At 36.6% G+C, this 25,990-nt stretch overlaps 1 protein-coding gene across 2 annotated transcripts in view; it reads left to right on the top strand.

Annotated features, from left to right (window-relative positions):
* SHPRH (SNF2 histone linker PHD RING helicase) overlaps positions 1 to 25,990 on the top strand; it is a 97,917-nt gene that overhangs the window by 9,061 nt on the left and 62,866 nt on the right. Inside the window, exons 3-14 of one of the 2 annotated variants that reach the window (XM_025925366.2) lie at positions 1,022 to 1,151; positions 3,557 to 3,775; positions 6,296 to 6,374; positions 7,540 to 7,690; positions 9,221 to 9,329; positions 9,962 to 10,218; positions 12,292 to 12,954; positions 17,009 to 17,260; positions 18,083 to 18,161; positions 21,953 to 22,116; positions 22,228 to 22,484; positions 23,641 to 23,762. In XM_025925366.2, the coding sequence (XP_025781151.1) occupies positions 1,022 to 1,151; positions 3,557 to 3,775; positions 6,296 to 6,374; positions 7,540 to 7,690; positions 9,221 to 9,329; positions 9,962 to 10,218; positions 12,292 to 12,954; positions 17,009 to 17,260; positions 18,083 to 18,161; positions 21,953 to 22,116; positions 22,228 to 22,484; positions 23,641 to 23,762 (2,482 nt within the window). Of the gene's footprint in view, positions 1 to 1,021; positions 1,152 to 3,556; positions 3,776 to 4,794; positions 6,375 to 7,539; positions 7,691 to 9,220; positions 9,330 to 9,961; positions 10,219 to 12,291; positions 12,955 to 17,008; positions 17,261 to 18,082; positions 18,162 to 21,952; positions 22,117 to 22,227; positions 22,485 to 23,640; positions 23,763 to 25,990 lie in introns of those variants that run through there. The other variant, XM_086708071.1, reaches the window with a different exon arrangement.

Genomic DNA, 25,990 nt, shown 5'->3' with positions numbered 1-25,990 from the left:
TGAAAGCCCAAATTGTGGCTCGGTGATAGGAAGTATGTAAGAATTCATGGCTTGTTTATCTGTGTTCTGTCTATGTTCCCCATAGACTTGATCTCTTCTGTCTTCTTATCCCAATTTGTATAAATATTTAAACATTTCTTGCTGCTATAGTAAGCTAACTTTAGGTGTATACAAGGCAGAGTACAAATATATACAAAAATACATTCTTTGTTACTTATTCCCATATAATGCTGGTTTGGATTCTTGTTCTTTAGTAAAAGAATATGAGACTCTGCATGATTATGGAATCAGGTCCAGGATAATTTAGGGAAAAGAAAGAAAATGCATTTAGTGAGTATATACCATTAGGAAGTTTAAAACTGTATTACCTAGGCTATCTCATAATAGTCTTCTCTCCATTTTGCAAATGACAGTGCTTGGGTCAAAATAAATCGATTACTTTGCCTGTTTTTTTTTAGCTCCTAAATACCAGTGCTAGTATTCAACTTCAAGTCTTTTGACTATGGAACTTCATGCTGCATTGTTTTACCAGAATTAAGCTATCTTACATCAGTCAAGATCTGTTTTCCTATACATTGTAGTGTTTGATCTAGTAATGGCAATTCCCACACCAAACTGTACTTAAGAATCCTGGCATGTGCATCAGAATCTTCTGGGGCAATCTGCATTTTTAACCAATTTAACTGATTATTCTGATACTCATCAAATTTGGAAATCTTTGGCTTGGTAGGTGGAATTGGTGTTCTTATCACCTTATCTCAGGTTTGGTTCCAGGTTGGGAAGTATTTTTTTCTAGCAACTTGAATGGTGCCTTACACATAGTAGACACTGCATTTGTACAATGAATTTGTTATTGAAAGTAAAAATTTGTGACGGAGATTTGGTAGGTATATATTTAACGATTGTGGGGCATATACTGTGAATACCTTTAAAAACAGTATTAAAAAACTTTTTTTAATGTCTTCATGAAGAATGTAATAGTACAATTAACACTATTTTTGTGTTGATTAATCCTTTGTAGGTTGGAATTTATCTTTTGGAAGGTGGCCTAGCAAAACTAGACTTTTTGAGTGATGCGAATTCAAGAATGAAGAAGTTTAATCAGCTTATGAAAAGAGTGATGGAAAAGTTGTACAATTTTATTATTCCAGGTAAACTTAAAAGTTGCTATTACTTAGGACACCTGGGGCTCAGTCAGTTGAGTGTCCAACTCTGGATTTTGGCTCAGGTCATGATCTCATGGTTCTCAAGATCAAGCCCCACCATTGTCAGTCTGCGCTGACAATGCAGAGCCTGCTTGGGATTCCCTCTCCCTCTCTCTCTCTACCCTTCCCATGCTTGTGGATGTGCACACGTGCTCTCTTTCTCTCTCTCTCAAAATAAATAAATAAACTTAAAAAATTTGACATTACTTGAGAGTTGTGGGTTTTTCCCAAGTCCTATACATAATAATGAGAAAAACAATAAAACCATCATAAAATTAAACAGCCTCTATAAAATCACTGTGTGACAAAATTACACGTATCTGAAATGCCCCCACTAATTTGTGTCTTTATTTGCTAAATACCGTGCTTAGCCCAGACTAGGTTCTCAAGAAATGTTTGCAGAGTCCATAGAGTCCAAAGGGATCTGAGCTGATTGGAATTTTTGCATTATTCTTGTGCTTTTATTTTGTTATGGCCAGAGATTCTTGGCTGGCCTTATTCCACCTCTCCTTTGCAGTCTGACAAATAATCTCAAGAGCCTGCTTCCCATAAAGACCAGTTAACTTTGCTACTGTTTCTTGCCAAGATGTTGCATCCTTGGTCAGGACTGCAGCTTCAGAGTTGTCTGCCATTGGTTCCCAAGGGGAGAGTGTGGATGGCTTGGTGCAGCCCATCAACACTACTGGAAAAACGGCTCAAATTCTCCAAGCCCTGCTCATGGTGGGTCAGCATTATTTCAGATGCAAATTGTAGAACATACTGGAATATTTGGGAAATCCCTTTCTAAGCTTGACTGTTGAGTTGTTTCTGTAGTACATTCTTTGCAAAGCTTCATAATACTAATGAAAGTAGGGGCGCCTGGCTGGCTCAGTCAATAGTGCCTGCAACTCTTGATCTCAGGGTCATGAATTCAAGCCCAGTGTTGGGGGTGAAGCCTACGTAATTAAAAAAATAATAAATTACTAATAAAAGTAAATCATTTTGCATGTTGAAGACTTTAAAAGGAGGACAGTCTCTGGTTTCATGATTGGAAGGGATGCTTTTAAGTACATCTAGAATTTTTAAGGGTACGGTAAGAATTATTCTGCTTTTTTAAAAATACTACAAGTTGAACTGTTCAAAGGAAAACATCAAAGGATTTCAAAGGAAAACTTCCAATTTAGTTATCAATACTAGATTACACAAGAATAGTAAGAGTAAATCTCACATGGAATATTTTTTATTGAAAAAAGTAAATTAAGTATTTTGTGGTACAATCTTCATTCTAGGGCATATGAGGTATGTTCTTTAAAAGTGTATAGGTCTCGGGGCGCCTGGGTGGCGCAGTCGGTTAAGCGTCCGACTTCAGCCAGGTCACGATCTCGCGGTCCGTGAGTTCGAGCCCCGCGTCAGGCTCTGGGCTGATGGCTCGGAGCCTGGAGCCTGTTTCCGATTCTGTGTCTCCCTCTCTCTCTGCCCCTCCCCCGTTCATGCTCTGTCTCTCTCTCTCTCTCCCAAAAATAAATAAACGTTGAAAAAAAAAAAATTAAAAAAAATAAAATAAAATAAAATAAAATAAATAAAAGTGTATAGGTCTTTTTGAAAGAGTTCAGAAATAAATCGTAAGCTAAAATGGGTTTGTACGTTTATTCAAGATTTTGAGGGTTTTTTTTTTCATGTTCTAGTAGGCACAAAAGTCTCACAGGGCAGTTGTGCCCAACAAATGAATCTGATGTCATTACAAATTTGTATTAATGGCTTACGCCCTTCTCAGTTGGCTCCTGCTGCTACCAAATGCCTGTCCTTTTTTAGCATAAGAAATAAAATGGGAACCCTTGTCTTACTAGACAGAAAAATTATGTCTGCATATGGAGTTTTTTTATGTCAAGATGTAAAAGTGAAATAGATTATCCTTTTATAAACTGTAAAAGATATTCACATTCAAATGTTTATTAAATATCTGCACTGAGCAAAGCGTATGCCAGCTACTCTGAGGAGATATAAAAACAAAAGACAGCTTTTGCATTACAGTTCAGTGCACAAGGAAAGAATACACATAAATGATTGCACTACCAGACAGATTGCAATATATTGCTATATCCAAATAGAAGGGTATTACATGAACACAGGGGAAAATATTAATTCTAACCAGGGACAACAAAAGAAAATGCCATGGAAAAAGTTGAACTATCTTGAAGGATAGATGGGTAGGTTTTCGATCAGTGAAGAATTAACGATAGGGCCTTCTAGTCCCAAAACACACTGAGCAGGACCCCAGAGTTTGGAAAATGCATAGTATGTTCTTAGAATAAGAATTGCTTATAGTTATAAAAAGTGGGTTGTTTTGAGTACATTTGTTGTTGGATGTACAGATGTGTTGGAAGAGGATGAAGAAGATTCAGAGAGTGAGCCAGAGGGACAGGACATCGATGAGCTCTATCAGTTTGTGAAGCAAACACATCAGCAAGAAACGCAGTCCATCCACGTGGATGTCCAGCATCCTGCGTTGATTCCTGTGCTGAGACCATACCAAAGAGAGGCTGTCAATTGGATGCTACAACAAGAGCATTTCAGAAGTGCTCCTGCTAGTGGCAAGTATAAGATGCTCAAAGACAAATTGATCTGAGGGATTTCATGAAAGATAATTAGGAATTAATTATAATTGAATGAATTTTCCTGTGAACAAAATGGTAGTCTAAGAAATTCTTTAAAATTGAAAGGCAGAGAAATTCATTTGTAAGTTCCCTCAACTATAAGCGTTTAAACTAATTTTTCCTGCCAAATAAAGACTGCCTTGATTGGAATTTTTTAAAACCAATAAATTTTTTACATGCCTTTCTAACTAAGAATTGCTTTTGGAACATGATCAAATGGGAATCTTGCTAATCATCTGCGATAAGCTTCACAACTTAATGATGACTATTAGCAACAGAAAGCAAATTTACAGAAGTGGGAGACTGGTGTGTGACTAATTCTCCTAGGTTTGCATTTATTTTCTTTACTCCACAAAATAAATGATAAAATAAAATGTTATCTATTAAGTGTTTTTGTGAAAGTAAGTTTATCGGAGTCACTTATTCCTTTTTATCACTATCTTTAAAGGAATGGGCAGAAGATGAGATTTTTGCATGATTCTAGGAAGTGAAGTGTTGACCATTTCTCTTCCATTCCGTATAGATTTATTTTAATGAGGTATAGCTCTTGTTTCTCCCGTAGATTCCAGTTTATACTTCTTTAATCCAGCAAATGTCACTTTTTAATTTTTAATTTTAGAAAATATTCATTTATAACCAACATTATTTCTTCCTACTTCTCATCCGTACTCTAAATTATATTGAAGTAATAATTTCATATATTGTGATAATAATTATACCAGATTATACCAGATTATCATATCATTTAATCTGGTAATGTCACAGTTTATTTCAATGAAAGAAAGGGTTGCTTTAAACAGATATAAAATATATATGTTATGATGGATTTTTAAACCCAGTAATTCTTTAATACTGCCAAATCTCTCTCCTCTCTTCCTTCTTTTTTTCTCCCTTTCTCTCTCTCTGTTTCTCTTTCTGTCTTGCAGTTGATTCAGATTTGAAACCAAATAGCATTCATACATTGGAATTGTTGTCACTTAAGTTTCTTTAATCCATAGATTTTATCTCTTCACATTCTGTATTTTTTTCTTATAATTTATTCATTGAGGAAATTGTTAGCTCTGTAGTGTCCTACAGACTGGATTATTTTTTCTCCAAAATGCAGTAACTTTTCTTTATACAATTTTATTAAGGTATAACTTACTTAGGGTAAAATACACAGCTCTTAAGGGCACAATTTGATATATTAGGCTAAATCTATGCATCTGTGTTACCAATGACCCAATTAAGACATAGAACTAGATTTTCTCAGAAGGCACTAGCCACACGTCCCTCTTGAGACTTCGAATGACTGCCCAGATTATGTGTTGTAAGTTTAAAATATATACCAGATTTCAAATAGTACAAAAAAAGAGGCCAAGTATCTCATTCATAATTTTATATTGATTACATATGGAAATGATAAGGTTTTGTTTATGTTAAGCTAAATAAAATTGTTAAAATTGATTTTGTCTTTTTATATCTGTGATACAGTGCTAACATGAAATATTTCCCTGACGTTCCCTCATGGCCCAGTCAATTCTCCTACTTCAACCCCTTCAGGAGGCAACTAGTGCCACCATAAGTTCGCTTTGCCTGTTTTTGAAACAATTAATAGAATGGCAAAACGCGGACACTTAAGGCGGGGGAGAAGTTGGCCTCTTTGAACATACTGTTTTTTGAGATTCATCCATGCTGCATATAGCAGTATTTCATTCTTTTTTATCCACAGAATGGATTTTGTTGATTAAATCCCATGTGCCATTTAATAGTTATGTTCCCTGTGGTTCCCATATATTGAAGCTTTTTAATCTTTTAATTTTTTTCATTTTATAAACCCTATGTATCTATATTCCTACTTCACCTGTTAATCCCTAAAGCAGGTAGCAAAATTACTTGCCATTTCACTGGTAGATACAGACATTCTTCCTAATTTGGCAGTTGGTTTAAACAACTTAAAATATTAAGGGAAAGAAATATGGAAGACTCTGGTTGAAATACACTCAATACTTCAGTGTTTAAGATATTTTTTCTTCAGTTAAATAAGATTTTCCTCCTGCTATCAGACCCCTCTAAAAGGTTAGGTCTGATTTGAGTTAATGTATTAGCCCACAAGCATATGTCTGTTGGGTTATTTAAAGATTTTCGGCAACTTTTTGAAGGAATTATAGAGGATAAGCTATTTTCCTTCATTGGGTAGGAGTTGTTTTCCTGTATTCATTTTCTTTTCCTGTTAATTCTCTGTGATATGCTGTACTTCGTTTTTCTGCATAACACTTATGTGGAAAATATTGGTGCCCAAAGCAAAGGAAGAATAATTACAAGAATAGTATCTGAAAAAAAGAATGAGATCCTAGCCTTTTTCCATGTGTATGTGGCTTCCCGGAGTATTTTGACTATTATTTTTATTTTAACGTGATTTTCTGGCAGAAAGGAAAACAAACAAAAACTTGTTCTTATGGTTATATTTTTCTTTAGAAAATACCCTGCATTTCTTATGGCGAGAGATTGTTACATCTGAGGGTTTGAAACTCTACTACAATCCGTACACAGGCTGGTAAGGCAAACTTTATGTGCTAGGTATTAAAAGTAAATGTTACAAAAACCTGTATGACATTGGTCGCATATGTCTTTAGCCTTGGCAGTACCTTAGGAAGGAATACTAAGTCGAAGTCTTACTAGACTTTATATTTTTATCATTTTTATAGGTAAGACAAATAAGAAATTAATAGTACTTGTCATTTTTCTATAATGAATGGAAAATAATGGATTTAAGAAGCTTAGTTACTCATATTTAAAAAAATTTTAATTTTTTTTTTTTTTTTAATTTTTTTTTTAATGTTTATTTATTTTTGGGACAGAGAGAGACAGAGCATGAATGGGGGAGGGGCAGAGAGAGAGGGAGACACAGAATCGGAAGCAGGCTCCAGGCTCTGAGCCATCAGCCCAGAGCCCGACACAGGGCTCGAACTCACGGACCGCGAGATCGTGACCTGGCTGAAGTCAGACGCTTAACCGACTGTGCCACCCAGGCGCCCCGAGATTTTAATTTTAAATAAAAATGTCATCTTTCTTTTTTTTTTTTAATTTTTTTTTTTTTATGTTTATTTTATTTTTGAGACAGAGAGAGACAGAGCATGAACGGTGGAGGGGCAGAGAGAGAGGGAGACACAGAATCGGAAACAGGCTCCAGGCTCTGAGCCATCAGCCCAGAGCCTGACGCGGGGCTCGAACTCACGGACCGTGAGATCGTGACCTGGCTGAAGTCGGACGCTTAACCGACTGCGCCACCCAGGCGCCCCAAAAATGTCATCTTTCTACGGACCAGTTCTCATATTTTCATTAGATTTGTTAATTTCTATTATTAAAGTCATAGGAATCATTAAACATAGCAACATCATAGGTGAATCAGTAGTTATTATCCTCGTTTTTTTCTTCACAGACACAGAAAGAAGGCAGACACACCTCCTTTTATTTAAAGAAGAGAAAAGAACGATGTTATTTACCAGTACCACTCCTGTTTCTGCAGACTCACTTGTCAGCTCAGGCAGTTTTTTGATTATCATGGTTCTTTATTCAGTGACCTAGCATTTCAGATTGTTTCACACTAAAATGTAGTTTAAAAAAACTTTGACTTTTATGGATTTCTTCCAGTTTTCTTTAGGAGTAGTATAATTTTTACTTGCCTTCCTGTGATACGTTTTTCTTGTTTTTTCCTTCAGCATCATCCGTGATTACCCAAATGCTGGGCCACAGTTGCTTGGCGGAATCTTAGCAGATGAGATGGGTCTTGGAAAGACAGTGGAGGTTTTGGCTCTGATTCTGACACATACCCGACAAGATGTCAAACAAGATGCTCTCACTCTTCCTGAGGTAGGAGTAGTACCATAGGGCCAAGAAAGCAGGGGACATATGTTCTCAAAAAGCATCATATATTGAACATTTGCTTGGCACTTAAGCCAACACTTTTAGTCTCCTCTGAGGCTAATTAATTGTACTAGTTATTAGTTAACCTCAAGTGGGCACAGAGAGTAGGATGTTTGTGACCTGGCAGGGTTTTCGTTAAGTGATATTGGCCAACTAGGAAAGGGGATATGCTGTCACCAAGATTCCTTCTCGTTGGCAGAGAAACTCATAGGAAAGTACTGTTACTCCCTCAAATGTTTTGTCACTACTACAAGCCTCCATATTACCAGTAAATATTTTTGAAAGTAATTTTTTTTAATTGTACAAATCTCAGATATGTAAGTCATAGAATCTAATACTTCAAACTTTGTTAAAGGCTAAATAGCTTTGTAATTAGATTGCTAAATGAATCAAACTCTGAGTCCTTGTTCTAAAATATATAATTGTGTTTAGAAATACAAATTTTAGAGTTTATGGAGGAAAAAAAGAAACAGCTCCACTGAAGCACGTGCAGCTCATAGTTCATAATTTCCGGTAATAAAACCTAAAATCAACACACTAGGTAAGAGTATCATTACGTGTAGGGCTCACTGTGCCCACAACTTTAGGGATAATGTGATCTTCTGATAGGGTCAAGTTTGCAAAGTTAACCTCATAGATTTGAGTAGGGAATAGAAAATATCTATTTCGTTGTTAAAAAACAAATGAGTTGGAATATATAGTTTTACAGTAACTTTTTTTTGTTTTAATGTTTATTTATTTTTGAGAGAGAGAGACAGTGCAGGCAAGGCAGGGGCAGAGAGAGGGGAACAAAGGATCCAAAGCAGTGTCTATGCTGACAGCAGCAGATGATGGGGGGCTCGAACTCATGAACTGCAAGCTCATGACCTGAGTTGGACACTCAACCAACTGAGCCACTCAGGTGCCCCAGTGTTAACAGTAACTTCTGTATTAACTATATGATTTAACTCTCGGTAACTTCTATGTTAATTCCATATTTAAACAAGCCTTTGAAAAGTTAATTTCAGAAGGGGCACCTGGGTGGCTCAGTCTGTTAAGTGTCTGACTTCGGCTTGGGTCATGATCTCACGGTTTGTGGGTTTGAGCCCCCCGTCAGGCTCTGTGCTGACAGCTTTGAGCCTGGAGCTTGCTTCAGATTCTGTGCCTCCCTGTCTCTCTGCCCACTCACACTCTGTCTCTCTCTCCCTCTCAAAAATAAATAAAGATTAAAAAAAATTTTTTTTTTAAGTTAATTTCAGAAGTTTCACACTTAACATTTAGGTAATTTAAGATAATATGCACAGTTTTCAAGTGATAGCTAGCGGTAGCCCTGAAATAAAACATAAGGTTTGTATATATGAATAGCATATTTAGCTCTTTCTTTCATCATTTTTTTACAACTCTTTTACATCTCCTAATAGAAGGGTTAATTTTAACAAGCAGCTCCAATTACTGAAAGCAAAGCACTGGGTGACTGTTGAATGTTGTTTATATCAGGGAAAAGTGGTGAATTATTTCATTCCATCACATCAGTCTGGAGGAAAAGTAAAAAACACAGAAACCCCAAATACGGAATTTGAACCAAAAGAAAAAGTTCAGTGTCCCCGTAAGTATGAAATCTCTGAAAGAAAATACGTTTTTACAGTCATCTTTGTCATAGTTCTTGCATTTCTTATAGGGAGAGATCTTGTAGTTGTTATGAATAATTGTTTTCATGGTTTATACTTTGTATAAATGGGGTCAATTACAAATCATATTACCTTAACAAAAGTAAAGATATATTCTTTCATTTGATTGATTCATTCTTTCTTGGTATAAATCTTGCTCAGTCTGTTGCATTTAAATTTCTTGAGCTTACAGTTTACACCAGGCTTTGTTTATTCTCCAGCATAGCCACTTCAAATTCTGCTAACCAACAAATGTTTCCTTTACTGATGGTAGCATATACATGGACAATTGTAGTAAGTTTTTTTTCCCCCGAATATAATTTTAAATGATAGTTGCTTTGGTAGATTAACAAATTAATGAGCAATTCTTCTTTAGGTTATTTCCATCATAGTATATTATTAATATATTGAGATAATTTTTATTACATATTCTTCAAAATGATATACAGACAACATATCTTCAATAAAAGTCTTTTTTTTGTCTTAGTTCTCAGTGCATATTATTCTTAATATGTCTCTGTTTTTTTTCTAATTTCAATTATTCTAAGTTAGCATATCCTTTTGCATATAGCTACACGTGTGATGATCCTGACAGCTGTGAAAGAAATGAATGGAAAAAAAGGAGTTTCCATCCTTTCCATCTATAAGTATGTCAGTTCTATATATAGATATGATGTTCAGCGGAACAGGAGTCTTCTGAAACGGATGCTGAAATGTTTAATTTTTGAAGGTCTTGTGAAACAGATCAAAGGGCATGGTTTTTCTGGGACTTTTACATTGGGGAAGAATTACAAGGAAGAAGATACATATGATAAAACAAAAAAGCAGGTAACAACATTTATTAAGTTGCTCTATGTGATGCCTTATAGAGGGAGTGGACAGATCCCACTTGACACGAAGGCTTTTAGAGACTGAAGATAAAAAACAAACTAGGAAAATCACATATGCCTGTATCATCTCTTTTCTACCTCCTGAGTAGAAGTTTCATCAGAGTAGAAACTGTGTTTTACTAGTCCCAGAGAAGAGTGCTTGGCACATAGCAAGTACTCAATAAATATTTGAATGAATTATTTTGGTGGGTTAAGCATATTAATTTTTTAACGTTTATTTATTATTATTGGGAAAGAGAGACAGAGCATGAGCATGGGAGGGGCAGAGAGAGAGGGAGACACAGAATCTGAAGCAGGCTCCAGTCTCTGAGCTGTTAGCACAGACCCAGATGTGGGGATCAAACTCACAAACTGTGAGATCATGACCTGAGGCAAAGTCGGACGCTTAACCAACAGCCACCCAGGCACCCCCCGGTGGGTTAAGCATATTAAAGAGTTTAAAATAACACACAAAAAAATCTTTTTTTAAAAAAGAGAAAAAAGTAGGGGTGCCTGGGTGGCTAGTCAGTTGAGTGTCTTACTCTTGATTTTGGCTCAGGTCTTGATCTCAAAGTTCATGCTCAAAGATCCAGCTCTGCATTGGGCTCTGTGCAGAAGCCTACTTGGGATTCTCTCTCACCTTTCTCTCTTCCTTCTTCCATTCGTGCGCCAGTACTCTTGCTCTCTCTCAAAAAAATAAACGTTAAGAAAAGAGAGAGAAAAAAAATAAAACGACTCTCTCCTTATCCTAATGTTGTCAGCAGTTAAAAATCTGTTCTGTAGTTTAAAAATATTAATGATACCTTACATTTGCTTAGCTTTTTATATACATTTTCAATCTTTTATGTAAGTTCTCATTTTTCCCATGTCATCTTATAAAATTTTTACATTTTGTTATAAAACTGCTTTTGGGGGGCTATTAATTTCAAACTTGCTTTAAAAAAAATAATTACATAGCTATGCAAACATAAATCAGGTAAATGGGGCACCTGACTGGCTTAGTCAGATGAGATTCTTGTTCTCGGGGTTGTGAGTTTGAGCCCCAGGTTGGGTATAGAGATTACTTAAAATAAATAAATAGACTTTAAAATCAATCAATTAATCCAGTAAAGACTAATGACAGTAAATCAAAGTGTGGAGCTACTAGCTTGTCTACTGTGAAGGAAATGACAGATAAAAAAGTTCATTTTCTGGAGTAGGGAGTCTCCCAACATTTTTCCCCAGCCAGGGTAGAAAGCTGCAATGAACTTCTATGCTTCTAATAATCCTTCTGTCACCAAAAAAGGAAAATCTTCAATTAGTGCCATTCATGGCAAGTGTCCCAACTCATCTGTTCAACCTCAGGTCTGACATCACTTCTAGGAAGCTCATGCTGGCACCTACCTCCCCATCCCAGCCCCTGTCTGTTTTGTACTCCTCTTAGGCATTCTTGATTGTTTCACTTTTTATTGTTCTTTCTTTTCCAATAGACCTCGTGGAGACCAGGAACTAAATATTCCTCATATTTGTATTGCCAGCATCTAACACTATGCCTGGCACAGAATTGTTATCCAGTAAATAATTTCAGGAGGGGTACAGGTAGAAAGCAGAAAGAAAAAAGGAGTTTATTTGCTAATTGCAGTAACTAGTAGATTTTCACTTTCTTTAAATGCTATATTTTCGTACTTGATATGTTAATTGCCCGAGTTTGTATATTTATGTATTATAAACTATTAGTCTTTTATTGATTTAGACAAAATATGAATTATAAGAGGTTAATGTCAAAATATTAGTAGCTTCCTATCTAATTTTTATTCTCTTCAGCTTTTACTTATACAATAGTAGAGCCTTCCTTTTTAGACCTGTAGACCACAGAGAGGCTTCTTACAGAGGGCAGATTGAAAGCCAGTGATCAGGAGTGATTCTTCTAGTGAGAAAATGGTAGCAAGAGTGGCTATTGGATTTTTATGGAAAGCTTATAAATAAGGTTGGGGATTTAATTTCAGTATTGTAATTATATTGATACAAATTAATTAAATAATATTTTTCATAGGCAATAGGGAGTCCAAGGAAAATTCAGAAAGAATCCAGAAAATCAGGGAACAAAGACACAGATTCTGAATACTTGCCATCAAACACATCTGATGATGATGATGATGATCCTTATTATTATTACTATAAGCCTCGGAAAAATCGTAGTAAATTCAAGAAAAAGCCTGTTCTATCCACAAAAAAGGGAAAAGGTCAGCCTAATATCAATCTCAGTTCACAAGATCACTGTCCAGCTACCAGTGACTCTGGAATTACTGATGTTACCACATCTAAAAGTACATGTATCTTTGAAATCAAGGAAGAACGTGGAGCAAAGGACCAAGCTGAATCTTTAAACCCTACCGACGGTGATGTGCCACAATCTAATATCGGGAGTCCCTGTAATTCCTCAGATTATCGCTTTGAGTGCATATGTGGTGAGCTTGATCAGGTAGACCGTAAACCTCGTGTTCAGTGCCTGAAATGCCACCTATGGCAACATGCAAAATGTGTGAATTATGAAGAGAAGAATCTGAAGATTAAGCCTTTTTACTGCCCCCATTGCCTTGTTGCAATGGAGCCAGTATCAACACGAGCAACTCTGATCATCTCGCCCAGTTCCATTTGTCATCAGTGGGTGGATGAAATCAACAGGCATGTGAGGTCATCATCTCTTCGAGTCTTGGTAAGGCAGTTTGGACTCTTTAAATGAATAGGAAAATCCCAATTTTTGCTTCCCTGTGGTAATTTTTACAACCTTTATCACTTTGTTGTTTATTCCAAAAATTAATAAGATAGTTATGAAATCAGAATTTGAAGAGGAAATTGAGAATGGGAAATGAAACAGTAGACTCTGCATTCTTTTCTGACATCAGAAGTTCAGAAGTTAAAGCGCTTTGAGTTAAAAGATGTGGAAGCTTTTGAAAAAAATCCATCATGTAGGGGCGCCTGGGTGGCTCAGTCGGTTGAGCGTCCGACTTCAGCTCAGGTCACGATCTCATGGTCCTTGAGTTCGAGCCCCGCGTCAGGCTCTGGGCTGATGGCTCAGAGCCTGGAGCCTGCTTCCGATTCTGTGTCTCCCTCTCTCTCTGCCCCTCCCCCGTTCATGCTCTGTCTCTCTCTGTCCCAAAAATAAATAAACGTTAAAAAAAAAATTTTTTTTTAAAGAAAAAATCCATCATGTAAATGAAAAAGACTTCATATACACATTTACACTCTCAGACAGAAAGGCAGCATTGTGTAATAGTAGCTGCCGTCTCATCTCTACCTCTTAGATCCAGAGTCATCCTTTGAGGCCTCAGTTACATTATCTGTAAAATAAGAATTTACTCATTCAGCAAATATTTATTGAGCACCTGTAATGTGCCAGGAACTGTGCTAAGTTCTAAAATTAATACCCCTTCATAGACTTACTGTGAAGGTTAAATGAATTGATAAAGTGCTGGCACATAGTTCATTGTAACTTACTAATGTTAGTATTTTGTTTTTAATTGAAGTATAGTTGGCATACGTTATGTTAATTTCAGGTGTATAACAACGAATCGACAATTCTGTACATCATGCTATGCTCACCAAGACAAGTGTAGTTACCATCTGTTACCATGCAATGTTAGGACAGTATTATTGACTACCTATGCTGTACTTTTCATCCTTGTGACTTATTTATCTTACAACTAGAAGTCTGTATTTCTTAATCCCCTTCACCTGTTTCACGCACCCACCCCCTCAATTCCCTCCCCTCTGGCAACCACTATTTGTTCTCTGTATTTATGATACTGTTTTATGTTTTATGTTTGGTTGGTTGGTTGGTTGGTTGGTTGGTTTTTTTAGGGTTCCACATATAAGTGGAATCATATGGGATTTATCTTTCTCTGTCTGGCATCTTTCATTTAGCATAATGCCTCTAGGTTCATCCATGTTGTCACAAATGACAAGATCTCATTCTTTTTTGTAACTAATGTTCCACTGTTTATATATACCACATTTTTTTTATCCATCATCTATCAGTGGACACAGGTTGCTTCCATAACTTGGCTGTTGTAAATAATGCTGCAGTAAAAATGGGTGACTATATTTTTGAGTTAGCATTTCCATTTTCTTTGGGTAAATACTCAGTAGTGGAATTATTGGATCATATAGTATTTCTATTTTTAATGTTTTTGGGAACTTCCATACTGTTCTCCACAGTGGTTGCATCAGTTTACATTCCCACAAACGGTGCATAAGAATTTCCTTTTTTCCACATCCTCACCAACACTTGTTTTTGTCTTTTTGATACTAGCCATGCTAACTGGTGTGAGGCGATATATCACTGTGCTTTGATTTGCATTTGTCATTAGTGCTGGTGAGCATTTTTTTATGTGTCGGCCATCGGTTTGTCTTCTTAAAAAAATCCCCATTTTTTTATCGATTTTTTTTTTTTTTTTTTTTTGGTGTTGAGCTCTGTAAGTTCTTTATATATTTTGAATATTGGCTAATATCCCCTAAATGGATAGATCACTTGCAAATATCTTTTCCCATCTACTAGATTGCCTTTTAATTTTGATGGTGTTCTTTGCTATGCAAAATCTTTTTATTTTCACTGGTCCTAGCAGTTTACTTCTGTTTTTGTTTCCTTTGCCCAAGGAGACATATCTGTAAATATTTGGCTAAGGCCAGCATCTGAAAGTTGACTGCCTATGTTTTCTTTTAGGAATTTTATGGCTTCAGATCTCACATTTAGACTTTTATTCCATTTTGAGTTAATTTTTGTATGGTGTAAGAAAGTGGCTCACTTTTATTCTTTGGCATATAGTTGTCCAGTTTTCCCAGCACCATTTGTTATCTTTTCTCCATTGTACATTCTTGCCTTCTTTGTCATAGATTAATTAACTATATAAGCATCGGTTTATTTCTGGACTCTATCCTGTTCCATAGATCTGTGTATCTATTTTTCTGCTAGTGCCATATACTTGATTAGTACAGGCTTTGTAGTGTATCTTGATATCTGGGATTGTGATATTTCCAGTTCTGTTCTTCTTTTTTTTTTTTTTTCTTTTTTTTTTTTTTAACATTTTTATTTATTTTTGAGACAGAGAGAGACAGAGCATGAATGGGGGAGGGGCAGAGAGAGAAGGAGACACAGAATCGGAAGCAGGCTCCAGGCTCTGAGCCATCAGCCCAGAGCCCGATGCGAGGCTTGAACCCACAGACCGTGAGATCGTGACCTGAGCTGAAGTCAGACGCTTAACCGACTGAGCCACCCAGGCGCCCCTCCAGTTCTGTTCTTCTTAAGATGGCTTTGGCTATTCAAGGTCTTCAGTGGTTCCATACCAATTTTAGGAATATATGTTCTCGTTCTATGAAAAAATGCTAATGGTATTGATAGGGATTGCATTGAATCTGTAGATTACTTTGGGTTCTATGGACATTTTAGCAATATTAATTTCTCCAGTTCATGAGCATGATTTATCTTTCTATTTGTCATCTTCAGTTTCTGTCACCAGTTTCTTACAGTTTTCAGAGTATAGGTCTTTCACCTCCTTGGTTAAATTTATTCCTAGGTATTTTATTCTTTTTGGTATAACTGTAAATGGGATGATTTTCCTAATTTCTCTTTTTTATTAGTGTATAGAAGTATAACAGATTTCTGTACATTAATGTTATGTCCTACAACTTTACTAAATTCACTACTGATTCTGATAGTTTTTAGGTAGAATATTTAGGGTTTTCTTTAGATACTATTATGTCATCTGGTAATAGTGACAGGTTTTTCTTACCAATTTGGGTACCTTTTATTTCTTTTTCTTATCTGATTGTTGCAGCTAGGACTATTCAACTATGTTGCATAAAAGTGGTGAGAGTAGACATCCTTATCTTGTTCTTGACCCTAGAGGGAAAGCTTTCAGTTTTTCACTGTTGAGTACAATGTTAGCTGTGGGTTTGTCATATATGGCCTTTACTATGTTGAGGTATGTTCCCTCTAAATCCATTTTGTTGAGTAATGTTAGTATTCTTCACTCCCTTTGTTCTTCCTTCCTTCTTTCCATACAAATGTTATTTAAGGTGTTCAATATTTCATCTACTACCATAGACAGGGAGAGAGAACACAGTAATAAGTGAAACCTCCTCTTGGCCATTGAGGAGCTCAGTTTTGTTGGGTAGATAAACCTTGATTTGAATCTAGGCTCTGCAAGTTCTGAGCAAGTCACTTCATGTTTCTTATGTGTGGGATAGGAATAAAAATAATCACTAATGAGATTGTTGCTGAAGATAGGAGATAAAGTGAAGCATAGTGTCTGAAATATAAAAGGCATTCAGGAAATTATAGCTCTTCTTGTTCGACTTCTTCATACCTCTGTGCTTTTGTATCTACCTACCTACCTACCTACATACCCTTAAGTCCTTTTCCCCTTTCTCCACCTGTGAGAACTCCTAAATGTTCTTTAAGAGCCAGCTCAGATTTTAACTCCTCTGAACTTACCTTCTCAGCCATAGCATTGGTCTTTCCACTGTGCTATCACTTTCACTTCTCTTACATTTCCCTTCACGAAGCTTATGTTACCGGTCTTCTACCCTAACGTGGCTTTCTCCAGACACGTATCTAGACACGTGAGTCTAGATACACATGGAGTGTATCTCATAGCATGTTTTGTACTAAACTAAACAGTGGAAAGAACTCAGTAAGGGTGTAAGAATGAATATTTCCATTATCTTTAATGAGCCTTTCTGCAGTAACTGTGTCTGTGATTGTTTCCTAGGTATATCAAGGAGTGAAGAAAGATGGTTTTTTACAGCCTCACTTTTTGGCTGAACAGGATATAGTTATCATTACCTATGATGTCCTTCGTTCAGAACTTAACTATGTAGATATCCCACATAGCAACAGTGAGGATGGGCGTCGTTTACGGAACCAGAAGCGCTATATGGCCATTCCCAGCCCCCTAGTAGCTGTGGAGTGGTGGAGGATCTGCCTTGATGAAGCCCAGATGGTTGAATGTCCTGCTGTAAAAGTGAGAATTTCTGCAGAATCTTCTGAGGGCTGGGGAGTAAAAAGAGGAAAGCGACTGAGGAAGTTGTCCATAAAAATATTAATAATCTAAGTGTAATTAACCTACAGTGTTGACATTGGCCAAAAGTTTGTTGTTAAACATAGTAATTTGCTTTTCTCTTGTGCTCTGAACTACATAACCCTCAGGAGTTATTTTGGTACTGTAGGAATTACTGCTTTATATGCAATGTCCATATGTATTTGAATAAGATGGCAATTTATGTGTGATGCAGATCAAAGTCCCTGTTTAGGGACTTCTGCTAGCATTTCTGCTAAGTGGAAAGTTCATCGTGTAGGCTCTGATAACTTTGGGCCAAAGTTGACCTTTTTATTGGAGAGATCATATCATAACAGAAAATACTACTTTAGAAGATAGAGTTTGATTTAGCCTTTGTTCATATGTCTTTATTCCATTTTCTTTGGCCAGTTTGTAATCTGCACTCAATTTATGAATCTTATCTGTTAGTACATTGGTTCACATCTTAAGGATGGGTGGCATTGGGGATGTCTCAATCATTCAGGGAGCCTTTTCATTCTATACATACTTGAACTATTCTTCCTCTTTTGGGGAGGGCTCATGGCAGCCTTCTGCTAATGAGAACCACTGTACTAGAAGATGGCCCATTGAATATGACCTTCAACTTTGAGTGTGATAACTGTGAATAAGAGAGAGTGTGCCTGACCTGAAGCATAGCTTTTCATGGGCTATTCTCAGGAGTAAACATTCCTAATTTCCCCTGCCTTTTTTTCCTTCTCTTTTTATTGCATATTTCTCTCTCATTAGGCTGCAGAAATGGCTCAGCGCTTGAGTGGGATTAATCGCTGGTGTATCAGTGGCACTCCAGTACAGAGAGGATTGGAGGGTAATGTATGGTTTCTTCACATTTTGCATATATTTGAAAAGCTTGCTTGTTTTTAGGAACAAGTATTTTCAGCCTTTGTTGAAATCCTTATGTAAGTGATTGTACATATATTTCACTCCTAGTAGTTTTAAGCATTCATCTTTTTAAATGGAATTGGATGGTTTTTGTTTTTATGAGAATGGATAGATGGTGAGTAGTCCCATTGTCCTAAGGTGAACAGTCATTGTGCCCTCCTGAGCAGTGTAGATGCAGGTCTAAACTGAACTCAAAGCTCCAAAGTGGTAGGTAGAAAACAGAAAGAAGGTAGCAAGAGAGAGAGAGGAGAAGGAAAAGATGCATAGTCACGATGTTGTAGTTGAAAATGAAAGTCCCATTGGTTTTCTTTTGGTGTTAGAGCAGGATTACTCAACCTTGGCCCCATTGACATTTGGGCCTGGATAGTTCTTTTTTGTTGGGAGCTGTCCTATGCGTCTTGGGATATTTAGCTTCTCCCACTAGATGGCAGTAGCACTTCTGCAATTGTGACACCCACAAATGTGTTTTAGACATTGCCTATTATCCCCTGGGGGACAAAATCATACCACTCCACCTCCACCTCCATTGAGAACCACTGTGCTAGACTGATGGAGATAAACCAGATTTGATGATTTATTAATTAGCAACAACCAGAGATCTTGTGAATCCCAGGTTGACTACACACTGAGCAAGGACATGAGGCTAGGATGTTTTCATTCCATAATTTGCGAGGCCTTTAGTATGTTTCTACAGGCAGGCTGAAATAAAGCCAGGTAGCAAGAACGCCTCCCTCTCCTCCCATCCTCCCCACTCCATGTCTATGTAATATACTTCTTTGTATAGTATACAAAGCACTGGTTTTCAGGATATACGAACCATGGTGACATACTGACTTTTCAGTTGTATGTCCATAAAGAAATGACATAAACATTCAAATTTTTATTTTCCTTATTTGCGAAGTAAGATGTTTTAAGATTAGTTATAATAAAGTATGCAAAGCATTTAGCATGGTACCTGGCAGGTATTAAATATTCAGTGAGTGGTAGCTGTTTCCACTGCTGCTTTTGTTGTTCTTGTTTCCCATTTATATATTTGTGTATTCATTTTAGCTTCTTCGAAAGTGTTGACTCTAAATTACTTAAGTACTTTGTAGTACACTTGGTTCATTTATTCTTTGTGAAGTATAATAAAAAAAAAAAAAAAAAAGACTCGGTTCCTGACCTTCTTGAGCTTACAGCTTAGAAGGGAAGATGTATTTATTAAGTACTTAAGACAAATGTTAAGACTGTAGTCAAGGTAACTTTAATGTATAAGAGAAATGTAAAATTCAAACTATAATAGGCTTCAGAAAAGATGTCTCATTCTGTGACATCACATAATAGGGATGTCGAAGGAAGGGACAGCTGAGCCAGGATCTGAAATATTAATATGAGTTAAGTAAATAGGGAAGAATTCTCTATCGTAAAGGAAACAGAAGATACAAAGATGATCTGGCAGGAGGAGCATGGAAGGATATTAGTGTGGCTAGAATACAGAGAGCTGGAAAACTGGAAAACCCAGTAGATTTGAATAGGTGGATATAGATCAGACCATGGAGGACTCTGTAGGCCATGATGAATAATTTTATTTTCTTAAGAATAGTAGGAGCTATTGGAAAGATTTAAACAAAGTGGTTGGGTATCATCTCGTGGTTAGATTTGGATTTCAAAAACTCAATCTATTTGCAGTGTAGAGAATGGTTTAGAAGTGGGACAGAGTGGATACTAGGATCTCAGTTGGCTACAATAAGTAATCTAGGCAAGTTGATACTGACACCCTGAGTTTTAACTAGGATTGTCCTGAAGAAATGCAAAAAAGTGGATAAGAAAAAAATTAATAAGGCTTATTCAGTGATGGGGAGATGCCAGAACTTCGAAGTAGCATAACTCCATGTACAGTGACTGTATTTCCTGGTGAATAACACTAGAGGAGAAGCATGTTTGGGCATAAAGAGTATGAATTTGATTTTGGCAAGTTGAGCTTGAGGCACTTTTGGGACCTCAAAGAAGAGAGAGCACATAGGCAATTGGATTGATTTAAACAGAAGTACAACTCCATTGATATCTGCATGTAGGCAGTATTTCTTTTTAGATGTTAATGGACTCTCAGAAAGTGTCAAAGTAACTTAATTCAACCTAAATATTTGTTAGGCATCTTCAGAATAAATGTTGTGGGTAGGGGCATCACGTTTTTGGAAAAAAAAAAAATTTCATGGTTTCTAAAGAGAATATAGCCTAATGTGAACATGTTTAATGCAGAAAAATACTTAAAAAATTACACTGAGCCATAATCTTCATTTAAAGACATAACCACTATTCCAGTCTTTTTTATATAAATGTTTGCATGTTTGTCCTCATACTGCATGCATAATTTTATACCTTTTTTTTCACTTAACATTATATTCTAAGCAATTTTTCCTGTTTTAAAAATCCATCATAAATGCAAACACTGTAAGGTATAATGTTAAGTGAGTAAAACATGGACTATAATATTGATTCCCCAATCATAAAACATACAAGTACAACGAAGTAAATCTAACAAACACAAGGCCTATTGGATTAGAAGAAGGTCAGTTTTATCTTAAATACCATACGATTTCCCTCATATGTGGAATTTGAGAAACAAAACAGATGAACATAGGGGAAGGAGGGAAACTAAGGAAGGGCTGAAGCCAACCATAACTATAGAGAACAAACTGAGGGTCGAGGGAGGGAGGGAGGTGGGTGAGGAGATGGGCTAGATGAGTGATGCACATTAAGGAGGGCCCTTGTTGTAATGAACACCAGGTGTTATATGTAAGTGAATCACTAAATTCTACTCCTAAAACGAGTATTTTTTGCTAAATAGAATTTAAATAAAAATTTGAAAAAAAGGGGCGCCTGGGTGGCGCAGTCGGTTAAGCGTCCGACTTCAGCCAGGTCACGATCTCGCGGTCCGGGAGTTCGAGCCCCGCGTCAGGCTCTGGGCTGATGGCTCAGAGCCTGGAGCCTGTTTCCGATTCTGTGTCTCCCTCTCTCTCTGCTCCTCCCCCGTTCATGCTCTGTCTCTCTCTGTCCCAAAAATAAATAAATGTTGAAAAAAAAAATTTAAAAAAAAAAAAAAAAATTTGAAAAAAAAAAGGAAAAGAAAGGTTTTGTCTTATGGAGAGTACTATATGATTTATTTAATCATTTCTTTATTTGAGTCATTTTTATTCTATATGTTGTTGGCATGAATGTCACTGTGTGGATTAATCTTGTCTCTAGTTTTTTATTATGGTTTTAGTCTTATTTCCCAAAAGTAGAATTACTAGACCAAAAAATGTAATGAATATTGGATCAGTGAATATTCTTCATATCACCTATGTCATTCAGACTTCTTTTCTAATCCAGCAAGCCTTAAATCCAGTAGTCTCATGAGAGTGCCTGATTCTTCTTATGTATCTCTTGATCAGGTGCACACAAGTGAGTCATTTTCTAGTTTTACTTCTGATGGAAATTTCAGACTTTTGAATTAAATACGAGGTTTGTGGAATGGTTACACATTTTAGCTCCTAGCACAAAACCTAGTGCAATATCAACAAACGTAAGTCAAAGTGGAATTAACTTTCAGACTCAAGAGTCTATACAATCTGCGTTTTAATTCATGGAAAGTACTATGTGCTGTGTAATATCTATGAAAGTGGTTATTCAAAATAGTAATGTAGAAATACAGAAACAGTTATTCTCAATGTGTTGTTTTTTTTTTTTTCTTCTCAGATCTTTTTGGGTTGGTGGTCTTTCTTGGTATTGAACCTTACTGTGTCAAACACTGGTGGGTTCGACTTCTCTATCGCCCTTACTGCAGGAAGAATCCTCAGCTCCTCTACAGCTTTATTGCCAAGATACTATGGAGGTCTGCAAAGAAAGATGTGATTGACCAAGTCAGTAGCATAAGTTCTTACTGATTAAGGACATTACAAGAAAAGGGAAGCGAGAGCTGGGATGGAAAGTTAAATTTTCAGGTGAAATCCTTTTTTTTCTTCTCCCTACAGATCCAGATACCCCCTCAGACAGAAGAAGTCCACTGGCTTCACTTTTCTCCAGTGGAAAGACATTTCTATCACCGCCAGCATGAAGTGTGCTGCCAGGATGCAGTAGTAAAGCTCAGGAAGATTTCTGACTGGGCCCTGAAGCTCAGCAGCCTGGACCGAAGGACAGTCACCTCCATTCTGTATCCACTGCTGAGGCTCAGGCAGGCCTGCTGCCACCCACAGGCCGTTCGTGGGGAGTTTTTGCCACTCCAGAAAAGGTTTTGTTTTCAATTTCCTTACACTGCAATTGACACTATATTAGTGATAGACAGTGTTTAAGCTATTAGCTTTCCAGCCCCCAGTTTCATTCAGGGTCTTATAAATGAGCTGTTGTCAGTTATTTTTGGCAGTGCGGTTTTTCTTTGGCATGAACCCCATTTATGAAAGAGAGCCACATTCTCAAAATTATTTTCATGGTTTTAAACATTTCTTTTAAAGTTAGGACTATTTGGGGGTTTTATTGTTTTATTCTGTTTTTTTGTTTTGTTCTGTGTATTTTTTGCTGCACTTCAGATATGAAAGGCTTTTGTTCTTATTCTAATTTTTTGTTCCTACATCAGGGACTTAACTGAGTTAGATTACTATATTTTCTTTGTAATTTGTGTCCACAGTATCTAGTCCACTGTTATCCCAGAAATTGTTCATCATTCTGTGACTCGGCAACTGGCGTGTTTTGTTTTGTTTTGTTTTTTGTTTTGTTTTGTTTTGTTTTGTTTTAGCACCTGGTGTTAAAAAGATAAGGTGTTATTAAAAATGTATAGAAAGAGGAATTATATTTTTGTCTTTGCCTTTAAACAGTTTATAGACAAATAAGGGAAATGACAAAGATTAGTGATTCCTATAAAATAAGGCAAACCTACTTCATAAGAGGTACTTATACATGGCTGTAGACAGTTAGAATACGGAAATAATTTCTATGTAAATGGTTAACGTTAGACAGCCTCTTGGCAGAAATGGCATTTGATCTGATCCTTGAAGAATCCTCATTTTTTTTTACAGATAAAAAAAAAATTCAGGCTTATGGAGATTCATTAAATTATAATGCTAGAGATTCAGACTTAATCTTATCTTCTAACACCCATACTGTTTCAAACATATCGTGTTGGTACTTCATATTTTGGGAAGATTTTTCTACTTCCCTTCTCCATTGACCTAACTGGGAAAAAGTAAAGGAGGATGGGATCAGGTAATAGAATGCTTGCCAGAATAGTAAGAGGCAATTGAGTTGAAAGTGACAGTGGTAAAAATGGAAGTGGAAAGAAAGATTCCGAAGATATACAAAGACTCTGTAAGAGTCTGATACTCTTGATCTTATGTGATGTAATATTGGCACTTAGGATTTTCTCTTCAGGAACAATCTACCTTTTCTTTTAGCACCATGACAATGGAAGAGCTGCTAACATCTCTACAGAAGAAATGTGGAACAGAGTGTGAAGAAGCACATCGGCAACTAGTTTGCGCTCTCAATGGCTTAGCAGGCATCCACATCATTAAAGGTAGAAGGTGATTGTTTTGTTATCTCTGATTCTTCTAAATACCTAATGAGGCAGATTAGGTAGAGTAGAAATTAAAATCCCCCAAGGAAGACATTCTTATACACTACTGATCTTAGTTTAGGTAGGCTCGACCTAATGGAGAGCACTTGTGCAGAACATTTGAAACACCTTCAAAGTTTGCATATGCTTTCACCATACATTTCCACTTGTAGAAGTTTGTTGTTGTTTGGGAAAGGATGTAAACAAAGATTTGGCAATAAATTATTCACCTTAGTCTATAGTAGTGAACAACTGAAAATAAGTAAAATACCTAGAAATAGAAGAATGGTTAAATTCTGACATTCAAGGGAATGCTAGTCATCAATTGACAAAATAAAATTATTTGTAAATTCATTCTTTCATCAAATATTAGCATGTCTGCTCTGCACCAGGTATGATCTCAGTACTAAAGATAATAGAGTAGAGCAAAGTAAGTCTTTGATCTTTTGGACCTTAAATTCTTAGCAAGGAGAGATAGACAAATACACACACATAATGTGTATGGATATAGTTATGGTGTTATACATTATACACAAAATTTAAGCACATTAATAGAGAATCTTTTATTTCTTTTTTTTTTTTTAATTTTTTTTTAACGTTTATTTATTTTTTTGAGACAGAGAGAGACAGAGCATGAACGGGGGAGGGTCAGAGAGAGGGAGACACAGAATCTGAAACAGGCTCCAGGCTCTGAGCTGTCAGCACAGAGCCCGACACAGGGCTCGAACTCACGGACCACGAGATCATGACCTGAGCCGAAGTCGGTCGCTCAACCGACTGAGCCACCCAGGTGCCCCGAGAATCTTTTATTTCATGGAAAGATATTTAATTGGTATTTCCCATCTCTGAGGGATACTGTTTTTTTTGCCTAACATCCGGTGTCTTATAGTCTATTATTTCATATATTTTGTACGTTTCAGAAAGGAGGGTAAATTCATTCTCTCATTTTGTAATGGCCAGAAGCAGCATATCAGTGGTTACATTAAATGCAATGGTCTAAATGCCCCAATTAGAGATTTTCAAGATGGATATTTAAAAAAACAGTAATAATACACTATCTACATGAAACCCTCTTTTTATTTAAAGATACAAATGTAACAGGATGAAAAAGGATATGCTATATTAACACTAATCAAAAAAAGCTGGAGTGATTATATTACTGCCAGGCAAAGAGTATTACCAAGGATATAGTGTTATTTTATCACTGGAAAATAAACCTAAATGTTCATGCACTTAAAAGTAAGGCTTAGGGGCTCCTGGGTAGTTGCTCAGTGTATTGAACATCTGACTTCGGCTCAGGTCATGATCTCACGGTTCATGAGTTCAGGCTCCACTTCGGGCTCTGTCTGGCAGCTCAGAGCCTGGAGCCTGCTTCAGATTCTGTGTCTCCCTCTCTCTCTCTCTGCCCCTCCCCTGCTCATGCTCTCTCTCTCTCTCTCTCTCTCAAAAATGAATAAACTTAAAAAAAATTTTTTTAAGAAAACAAAAAGCAAGGCTTAAAAATAAATAAAATACAAACTGATACAACTATAATTGGAAATAGACAAATTCATTACTATAGTCCGAGATTTCAACATCCTTCTTCCAATTATTGATAGAACAAGAAGACAGAAAATAAGAGGCATGGAAAACTCAACAGTAGCAACTAATTGACATAGTCAACAGTTATAGAACACTTTACCCCACCAAAGAATACACATTCTTTTCAAGTGCACATGGTATGTTTACCGAGACAGAGCATGTTCTGGGCTATAAAACAATTCAGTCAATTTAAAAGCATTCAAGTCTTGAGGCGCCTGAGTGACTTACTCAGTTAAGCATCCATCTCTTGATTTTTGGCTCAGGTCATGATCTCACGGCTCATGAGTTTGAGCCCCGCATTGAGCCCTCTTGGGATTCTCTTTCTCTCTTTCTCTCTTTCTCTTTCTCTTTCTCTTTCTCTTTCTCTTTCTCTCTCACTCTCACTCTCTAACTCTCTCCTCTCTCCACTCTTCTCTCTCTCTCTGCCCCTCCCCTGCTCATTCTCTCTCTCACTCCCTTTCAAAATAAATAAACATTGAAAAAAATTAAAAGGATTCAAGTCTTAAAAAGTACATTCTCTGACCATAATGGAATTAAATTAGGTATCAAAGATAACTGGAAAGTCCCCAAATAATTTGAAACTAATTAAAATAATTCTGAGTAACCCT

Source organism: Puma concolor, chromosome B2, assembly GCF_028749965.1.
Source record: "Puma concolor isolate L17-30 chromosome B2, mPumCon1.1.hap2, whole genome shotgun sequence".
NCBI lineage: Eukaryota > Metazoa > Chordata > Mammalia > Carnivora > Felidae > Puma > Puma concolor.
Note: the sequence above shows the minus strand (reverse complement) of the source record. Positions and strands in the feature narration are given on the sequence as shown.